The sequence below is a fragment of the Hydra vulgaris genome, chromosome 13 (genome assembly GCF_038396675.1).
Source record: "Hydra vulgaris chromosome 13, alternate assembly HydraT2T_AEP".
NCBI classification, from domain to species: Eukaryota; Metazoa; Cnidaria; class Hydrozoa; order Anthoathecata; family Hydridae; genus Hydra; species Hydra vulgaris.
Genome location: NC_088932.1, coordinates 41220944 through 41230970, shown reverse-complemented (window position 1 = coordinate 41230970; position 10027 = coordinate 41220944). Strand labels below are relative to the sequence as shown.

Here is a 10027-nt window from a genome sequence, read left to right as displayed (position 1 = left end):
GACAAATTTATATTATAATGAACAGTTTATTTAAAGATGAGTTTTCCTATTTCACATGGAGTTTTCACACCGGGATATTTCCCGGTGGGCCGTCAGCAATACAACATTTTAAAATTTTATAATATTTTAAAAAGTATTTTCTTTAATTTTTTTAATAACTTTCTAGAATAGTAATAAAAAATTGTGAGTTGAAATACGATTTGAAATATTGATTTCTGCGTGTCAGTTGCTTCATTTGACTGTATGATGTGTGTGTAGTTGGTTAAACCAAAACGCAATCGTCATTATTCAAAATTCGTAGTGAGCGTGGCTGAATCAGCTGAGCCGGTAAGTTTATTATTTTTAGGAGACATTATTATTTTTCATTTAATTTATTTGTATAAATTAAATAGGTATAGTACTATAGTAGGACCTAAAAGTAAATTTTATAAACTATCTGTTCTATTTTTAGTTATTAATTATTGGAATGAAGAAAGTGAAAAGTGGTGCAGCTAAGAGAAGAGAAGCAGCTGCAGCCAGGGAAGTAATAACTAAGTACCCCAAACTTACACAATTTTTGAAACCAGCAGTTCAAGCTGATGGTGAATCAGTAGCAATAACAGAAACCAATAATGATGTTACAGCCAATGCAGAAAATGATTCTGTTTCTTGTTTTGGTTTGTCTGCTGAAGGAGACTCTAATATGGCAATCTGTGAGTGTATACCAACTGCCACAACACTGCCACTTCTTTTTCTCAGTGATGATCCTTCTGATTGGCCAGAAAATGTTTCTGATGCACAGAGGTGTGACATTGTTGAACGTGGTGTAAAGCAAATTGAGATAGATTTTCCACACAATCAAGAAAGACGACGATTTTCAGTGACTTATTATAAACGACAGATGAAGAATGGAGAAACTATTGTACGGTCATGGCTTGTGTATTCTATGAAAAGTAATAAAGTTTTTTGCTTCTGTTGCAAACTTTTTGGTATATCAGATTCACCATTCCGACAAGGGATGAACACATGGGAAGGTTTATCCAAAAAACTGAATGATCATGAAACAGGAAGTACACATCTCAGATGCTTTGAACAGTGGATGACATTACGAAAAGGTAAACTGTTTTAAAAAAAATTTTGTCATTAAATATAATAAATATTTATATATTTTACCAAATTCAACATTGCAGGCATAATGAATCAAACAACCATTGATGAGCATCAATACAAGTTGCTTCAAAAAGAGCGAAAATTTTGGAGAGCAGTATTGGAACGATTACTAGACATCACTCTATTTCTTTCTGCGAGGAATCTTGGATTCCGTGGTTCACAAGAGGTCATTGGTTCCAAGAACAATGGAAACTTTCTTGGGTTGTTTGAATTGATGGCGAAGTATGATAGTGTGCTCGATGAACTTTTACGTCGGATTCAGAAGAAAGAAACTAATGAACATTATTTGAGCAATGATACCCAGAATGAGTTGATTGAATTGTTAGCCAAGGAGATTGAAGCCGAAAACCTTTCCAAAGTAAAGAAAGCGAAATATTTTTCCATTATTTTGGATTGTACGCCAGACGTTTCACATAAAGAACAAATGAGCATAATCCTACGATCAGTAGTTTGCATTCCTGGGACAGGTATCAACATTTCTGAAAATTTCTTTGGATATCTCAAGGTAGATGATACCACTGGAAAAGGGCTTTTGGATGCCTTTCTAGATCAGACAAAAAAGTGGGAATTAAATATTCTTGACTGTCGAGGCCAATCCTATGATAACGGTGCTAACATGAAAGGAAAAGCAAAGGGTGTTCAAGCTAGGCTTCTTCAAATGAATCCCAAAGCTCTATATGTTCCGTGTGCAAACCATTCACTTAATCTAGTCATTGTTGACGGTGCAAAGTCATCCAACATTGCAATTACTTTTTTCGGAGTTCTTTCAAGATTGTATACACTCTTTTCATCATCTCCTGCTCGATGGCATATTTTAAAGTCATGTATACCCATTTCTGTCAAGCCTCAATCCGATACCAGATGGGAAAGTAGAATAAACTGTGTGAAACCTCTTCGCTATCACCTGAAAGAGATATTAGAGGCATTAGAAAAATTGGAAGTGTATGCTCTAGAGAAGAGAGATGGCGCAACAGCTACAGAAGTATGTTCGCTGATGGAATATATGATGACATGGCCATTCATATTGTCAATCGTTATTTGGTATGACGTTTTATACCAAATTAACAAATCAAGTAAGCTTCTGCAGTCCTCTACAACTTCCCTTGATGTCTTGGATAGTGAAATAAAGGCCACATATACATTTCTTCAGCAATATCGTGAAACTGGATTTTCAGACGCACACATGAAAGCATCAGAAATCGCAGAAGTGTTGGACATTGCAAAAATTTTTCCAGAAGTGCGTTCCCGACAAAAAAAGATGATTCATTCATACGAGTGTGCCGATGAAGCTCACACCATCCAATTAGAACAGAAGTTTAAAGTTGATTTCTTTTTACCACTCCTTGATATGTCAATGGGATCAGTAAAGGAGCGTTTTGAACAAGTCAGTAGTATCACAGAGCTCTATGACTTCCTATACCGTTCTGAGAATCTTATTCAAATCTGTAAAGAAAATTCTTTGTCTTTATATTGCAAAAATTTGCAAGCAAAGCTTGGCGATATAGATTCGGATGATCTGGAAATGGAATTAAAACGATTTGTCATAGTGGTACAGGAGAAAGAAAGTACTCACATGAAATCTGCACATGATTTTCTTAATTACATTTATAAAGAAGAGCTGCAAGAAACTTATCCAAATCTTGCCATTGTGTTACGCATAATCCTTACCTCACCAGTAACTGTCGCAAGTGCTGAACGTAGCTTCAGCAAGCTAAAATTGATTAAGACTTTTCATAGGTCAGTATATTTAATCTTGCTACTTTATACATAATAGATGTAGCTCTATGCATTTCTTTTCACTTTTTATAGGTCAACAATGGTTGATGACCGCTTGTCTTCTCTGGCGATGCTGTCAATTGAGAACGATGTGGCAAGAAAATTAAATTATGAGGAGATAATCAACAAATTTGCAAGTATGAAAGTTCGCCACAAGTCATTTCTGTGACAATTGTGAATATGTGATTTATTACAGGTTTTGAAGTATTACCAATATAATATAACAAACATTATTCTGATAATTATCCGTACATATACGTTTGTCTATACTTATATGTCTTATTTTTGATGTTTTTAGCCTTTAGAAAAAATGTGACGCATATATATCCTGTAATGTGATGCCACAAAAATAGGGCCCAAAAAAATGATTTGGGGGGGGCCCAAATGTACCACGCCACGGCTCTGGTAGGATCCGCAACATTTAATAATTTATGTGTATTCATATTAATATCACTAGTTGCATTGTTTTTTCCATCTTTCCTAATAAACAAACTATTAGCTTGAGATGCTGTTATACCATTTGAAACTACTTGACTTTTAGTTGAATTATTACATGTACGTCCGAATTTATCAACAGGCATTTTATGCATAGATTTTTTTTTTAATTTACCATAGATTATTAATAATATTCTGAAAATTGTATCTTTCATCTAGTTTTTTTAAAACATATAGACACAAGTGTCCACAGAATGAATTATTTCCAAATTGAACTCTTTCACTATTATAATAAACAGGGCTTTTTAAATAATAAACAATTTCGACTGGTGGCGGTTGTGCATAAGAGTCAAAACTTAGTTTTTTGTCACCGTCTTTGTACTAGCAAATCCAATGAAATCCTTGTGTACTTGAATCTCATGTATTTAATATTCCACATTCTTTTCTTTGTGTATTTTAGGCAATTGATCTCTTACAAATACACCTTTAAAATTTTTTATTTTAAGTTTTTTTGCTACTTTCATCAATTGAAAATTTGTTAGTGGTTCATTTGGTAAAATTATTTCTTCAACATTCATAGGTTTATGAAAAATGTTACTAATCTTTTCCATTTTTATTTATAAATTATTGTTTTTCTTACATTTTGTAGTGCCTAATGCTAATTTATTTACCTCTTTGCCTAATTGACCTCTTTGCCTAATTAATCTCTTTGCCTAACAGTCAATATGCTAATGTGTGCATGTCATCTTCTAAAATAACTCTATTATTATCTTCTGCGCTTAATGCTATTTTGTTGACCTCTTCTGTGTAAATTTCATTTAAATGGGAACTTATTACATTTATTTTCCTAACATGATCTCTTTTACTTAATAAACAATCTTTATAAATATATTTTTTGACAACATTTTTCTTTACTCCTTTACATTTTTTGTTATCTTTTCCGTGTACTTTTGTTATCTTTTCCGTGTACTTTGTAATACAACTTTGATCTGAGTCCTAAAAATTCTTTAATTTGTGCTCCTGCTGATTCATCTTTAAATATTCCTATTACTTTCTTATTAGCACCAACTTCAAAACCTACATTATTAATCACTTGTATCAAATTTACTTTTAACATCATTAGAAATATCTGCATAAAAGTTTCGAATGCTAAAGAATCTGTATCTGTGAATAATAGTTTTGCTCGATTAGAACATTTATACTTTATGTAATCATAGTGAAATTCATACATTAAAGCTTGTACACGAAATAAATAAGAAAGAATAAGCACGTAATATTTTTTCAGTAGTTGTATTAAAATCTTTTTAATTGTTTTGTATTTTGTTTAAAAGGTGTTGTGGTTTCAAAATAATATGTTAGTTTTTGCATTTAACTTGAAATTAGTTTTAAAAACGAAAAAAGAAGAAAACGTAAGAGAAAAAATTGCTACAATTCGGTAGCAAATTGTTGCAAATACATCCATACAAAATCTATCTAAACTATAGTTAGCACTATAGAACGCGCAAAAATATATGAATTTTCTCATAGTTTTGTTGCAAAAGTTATAAATAAACATGGTTTTCATTCTTTCAAAGCACAAAAAGTGCCCAACCGTTCTGAAACTCAACAAAAAAGTGCAAGAACCCGCGACAGAAAGTTGTATGACAATTTTATTTCTAAAAATTTCTGTATTATTGAAGATGATGAAACTTATATCAAGTACGATCATCAACGAATTCCTAGTGCTGTTTATTATATTGCCAATTATAGAGGAAAAGCAGATAAGAAATTTAAATACACAAAACATGACAAGCTCGCTAAAAAAGCTTTGATTTGGCAAGCTATTTTCAGTTCTGGCAAAAAATAAGCACCTTATATTTCTCAGTCCACACTTTCTCGTCAAATAAATGTTAAAGAATGTTTACAAAAACGCCTTTTACCTCTCATTAAATCACACAATAACAAACCTGTGTTCTGGCCTGATTTAGCTTCAATTCATTATTGTAAACTAGCTATGGAATGGTATAAAAAGAATAATAAGAAATTTGTGCCCAAATTGAAAATCCTTCAAACTGCCCAGAATTGAGACTTATTGAAAAGTACTGGGCTATTATTAAAAGAAAAATGAAAAAAAAAAAGCTTTGCAGAAACATTAAAGATATTAAAATATCATTTAAAAAAGCATCAAATAGTTTTGATTCTTATTCTGTGTGCAAGCTTACCACTAAAGCAAAAGCTCAAAATTTTATTAGATTCCTACAGGAATAATTAATTTTTTTTTTTTTAATATTTGATCTTCTTATATTATTGTATTAAAATTATTACTTGGCTCGAAATAAAAATTGAGGAGTACTTTTTTTTAGTTGTTTTTCTACTTTCACATTTATTTCATGAACACGCTTTATTAGAAGTTTCTAATCTATTAGATACCATACTAATTCCACCTCTTATTCCTTTCGTTATCATTAATATCATATCATAATCACTCAGCAATTCTAATTTTATTTTTGTTTTCTTTAACTTTTTTTTTTCTTGAACTCGTTCTATACAATTTGTGCATGTGAGTAATTATCATCACTTTTATCTTCATCGTTTAATTTTGGAAAGAACGATTCTTTTGGTGGTAATTGTGTTTCAGTAAATTTAGTAATAGAATCAACCCAATAATATGGGTACACTCTTTTTTTTAGTAACAAATCTAATTTTTTACCTAAATATAGTTTTCCAATATTTTTACATTGATCTTTTGTTAAATTCTTTGATAAAGAATCTAGATTAGAAGGCATAAATCTATCTAAGAAACAAAGCTCACGTTTAATTTTAACACTCTTGCGCAAGAGAGATAGCAATTGCTATCTTTATTAATAAACTTTAATTTCTCTAGAAAAGCTAACATACTTTTCTTCATTGTTTGGTATACAACTTAATTTTCCTCCAGATAATTTCTTTATAAACAAGTGGCTCTTATAACTAGATAAATTGTGAAATATAACTGGAAAGAATTTTGGAATTATATATTTTGAATTAATCTTTATGAGCAGCACCTCTGTATTTTCCAGTAATATGGCAGTGGTCACGTACTTTATCTTTTTCAAAATTTTTTCCACAAATGTTACATGATGTTGCTGCATTAAATTAATTGTTGTTTTCAGTAGTATATATCATCTTTTTTGGAAATTCAATCTTATTACAAATTGTCTTAAAATCTTCTTCTGTCAACAAATTTTTGTGCAACATCATCCGTTTCATCACTTGCTGTAAATGTGACTGGCTTACTTGATAAAAACATTTACTTTTTCAAAACATTTAATATAATTACAGAATGAACTTGGAATATGCTTTTGATATTGTTTAGTTAAGGAATCATTTGGATTTGGTGTACAAGTGTTGATTGGTTTGATAAAACTTTCAAATTCAGCATATACAACAAATGGAACTCTCATTGATCTATTATGATTATTAAATTGCATTGCTGAACTTGGTTTTGGAAGTTCAATTCGTACTGAATCATGCGTCTCACTATACAACTTGTGATTATCTAAAGATTCTTCAGTATTAAATCCAAATAAGCGATTCCTACAATAGTATATATATAGTGTTGTGCCTTTAATGTTTGTGAAGAAAGTAATCTGCTTAAACTTTTTATTAAACAACAATTATTAGTAGTACCATTTGAAGTTAATAATAAGTCTATTAAATGTTGGCGGTTATTATTTTTCGACACACGCAAAATATGAACTGATGAAGTTTTTATATCCAAATACATTGACACTGATATCTGTATTGTTTTTACCAAATTAAGTAATTTGATTTAATGATACTGGAAATTCTATTTTTTCCTAATTTATTTTTTCAGCTTGATTTTTAAGCTCCTAATCTACTCTTTCAGGATGATTATCTGTTGGATTTAATGCTCTTGAGACACACCACTTAAAACACTGGTTATCTTTATTTTTTATATTAATTATTGCCTTTTTATTTGTTAAGTTTTTATCAAATGGAATGTATGATTTAGCTTTAATCGGATTAAACTCAATAATATCTATTTAAAATATGGATACAAATCCATCTTTTAAATAGAAACAAACCTCAAACCTGAACCCAACTGTTGAAATGATGATAAATTTTCTAAAATTTGCAACTTTGTTGTTTCATATAATTCTTTCAAATTTGTTGATTTTAAAACATTCTCATTCTTCGTTGAAAATGGAGCAGTTGTGGTTTTAGTTTCTCATTTTTTAAATCAGTACGCTTCATTTCACAAGTGAGAACTATATAAACCTTTGATTTTCTATTTTCATTTAGTACTTCAATTGCACTATTTTTTACAAAATTTATAAATGATAAAGCATTGTAACCTTTTTCACCAGTAACTGTAAATTGTTTTGTCGCATTCTTAACAGAAGATTGCGTTAATTTAAATTCTATTGGTTTTTTAAATCCAAATTTATTGTACAACTTTAACACATTAGATTTTAATGCTTTAACTTTATCATTAGCTGTTCTTTTAATTGGATCTGTAATAGTCGTTTTCCAATCTTTAATAGAATTATACATATTATTATTTTATTTTCGAGTTGGTGTAAATAGATGTAAAAGGTGAAGGAGTTAAAATTTCTGAAGATGTTATATCCGGAATCGGTTCGTCTAATATAATTTGAAATGATCTTATGAGATCACTTTTTCGCTTTCTATAATAATATTTAATTTTTCGCTCTTTCGCTATTTGTCATAATTTTTTGAGATTTTTATTTTTCATTTTTTATATAGCAAGATTTTTTTTTTTTAATCGATTTTCTTCAAATGAATTTTTCAAAATAAAAAATCTTGTATTTTTTTTTTACATTTTTTTATTAAAATATTTACATGTGCTTTGTAAATATTTTATAGACATTCTATACGTTTCCACCGTGTAATTTTATACGGGTATTTTATATCTCTTTCTATTTTAAACTCACAATCTTTTTCAGCTTTTAATGTTTTATATGAAAAAGGTGAATAATTCTTGGATGATTCTACATTTATATCACATTCTTTGAGATTTTTATTTCCATTTTTATATAGAAAGATTTTTTTTATTATAATTTTCATTTTCTTTATTTTTTAATTTTTCAGAATTTAATTTTTTAGAATTTGATATTTCAAACTTAAAACCATTATCAACTTTTCCGTAACGTAATTTAAGATATCTCCATCCATGCTTAGTTTCACGCATAGCACTATATAATGATTTATATATTTTTAGCGAAAAGTTACTGGAAGTTTCACTTTTGATTCAATGGTTTTATAAAGATTAGTTCTCTCTACATCTGATGTAATCACATGCGGTAAACACAATGATATTTTATCATAATTAACTTTTCCAGCAGCTGCAGCAGCAAGTCTAAAATTGCTTCGGTATCACTCTTTCTTACAAGAGTTACTGTATGTTTAAATCCGTAAATAACTTTGTTGTAATCATCACAGAATCCAAAAATGAGCTTTAAAGGTATACAAAATGAAAATGTTCTCTTTGTAACTGGTTTTTGAATTATATATGCTTGTCTTAATGAAAACCCTAAGTTATCAGCAAGTAATGCTGTTATTCCAGAATCTTTATACCGCAATTGATTTAATCCTTGTGCTAATTGAAATTCATTTGAATATTTGTGATGCAGTGGCACTAACAAATAATGGTATTATGCACTAAATAAGTGCATAATATCATTATTTGTTAGCGCTACTGCATCTGCATTAGCATAAGCTGTCCCATCAGCTTTAAGAAATCTTCCTTCAAATAACAGATAAGACTCAGATGGAAGAGTGAACAAATCTTGTTGCTCAATGTTAGTTCTTATTTCTCCAGCGCTATTTAAATTTGTACGAGCTACTGGTTCATATTCATGGAATTCAAGACTTTCAATTCCTTCAGTCACAGTTGGGATTTCTGTAAAATCTAATACTTCAGAAGTTGCCATTTTGTTTTTTTATATACAAAATAAACAAAATTTTTAATGGAAATAATTATAAAAAAATTATGTGAATCTGAGGCCGCAGCATTTTTTAGCTAAAGCTATTTTTAAAGCATTATCATTGGAAATTTTTTTGTTGATTTTATTGCAGACCCCATCATCATTAATTTATTTATATTTGTTGTTACTTCATCAGTTCCAATATTTATTAAATTTGAAATTATTTCTTTACTTTTATTATTAATAGCAGTATCTGGTGATGAAACTATTTTTGAAGATGCTTTTTTAATTAATTGTTTTCCTTTTTCTACTGCGACATCTCTAGCAGCTTCTATTGCTGATGTTGAAACATTCTATTGCTGATGTTGAAATCTGCTGATTTAGCAGCAGTTATTACAGTTTTTCCTAAATTGAATAAATACTCCTTCTAAAAAAAGTAATAACTACCAAGCGATCCTTTAGGAATTTTGATAATAATAAATTTATACAAGCAGTATCAGATATTAACTGGGAACCAAATATTAAGAATGGTGAAGATGTTAATGAATCTATGAACTTCCTTTTAAAATCACTTAACGCAATCCTTGAACGTCATGCCCCATACAAAAAACTTTCCGCAAACCAAATTAAACTTAAATCTAAATCTTGGATCACCTATGGAATTCTGAAATCAATTAATATAAAAAACAAGCTCTATAAAAAATATATAAAATCTAAAAATCCCAACACAAAAATTA

At 29.5% G+C, this 10027-nt stretch overlaps 1 protein-coding gene across 1 annotated transcript; it reads left to right on the top strand.

Moving 5' to 3' along the window:
• The first annotated feature begins 462 nt into the window (after nucleotides 1-462).
• On the top strand, nucleotides 463-3317 carry LOC136089445 (zinc finger MYM-type protein 1-like). The gene is made up of 3 exons (XM_065815448.1): nucleotides 463-1094; nucleotides 1170-2886; nucleotides 2959-3317. The coding sequence occupies exons 1-3, from the start codon at nucleotides 467-469 to the stop codon at nucleotides 3092-3094; spliced, it is 2481 nt and encodes an 826-aa protein (XP_065671520.1). The 5' UTR covers nucleotides 463-466; the 3' UTR covers nucleotides 3095-3317.
• The last annotated feature ends 6710 nt before the right edge of the window (nucleotides 3318-10027 follow it).

Coding starts and splice junctions, on each gene's coding strand:
- LOC136089445 (XM_065815448.1), top strand. CDS start 467: ATGAAGAAAGTGAAAAGTGGTGCAGCTAAGAGAAGAGAAGCAGCTGCA. Junction 1,095..1,169: donor GTGGATGACATTACGAAAAG/GTAAACTGTTTT, acceptor TCAACATTGCAG/GCATAATGAATCAAACAACC. Junction 2,887..2,958: donor TTGATTAAGACTTTTCATAG/GTCAGTATATTT, acceptor CACTTTTTATAG/GTCAACAATGGTTGATGACC.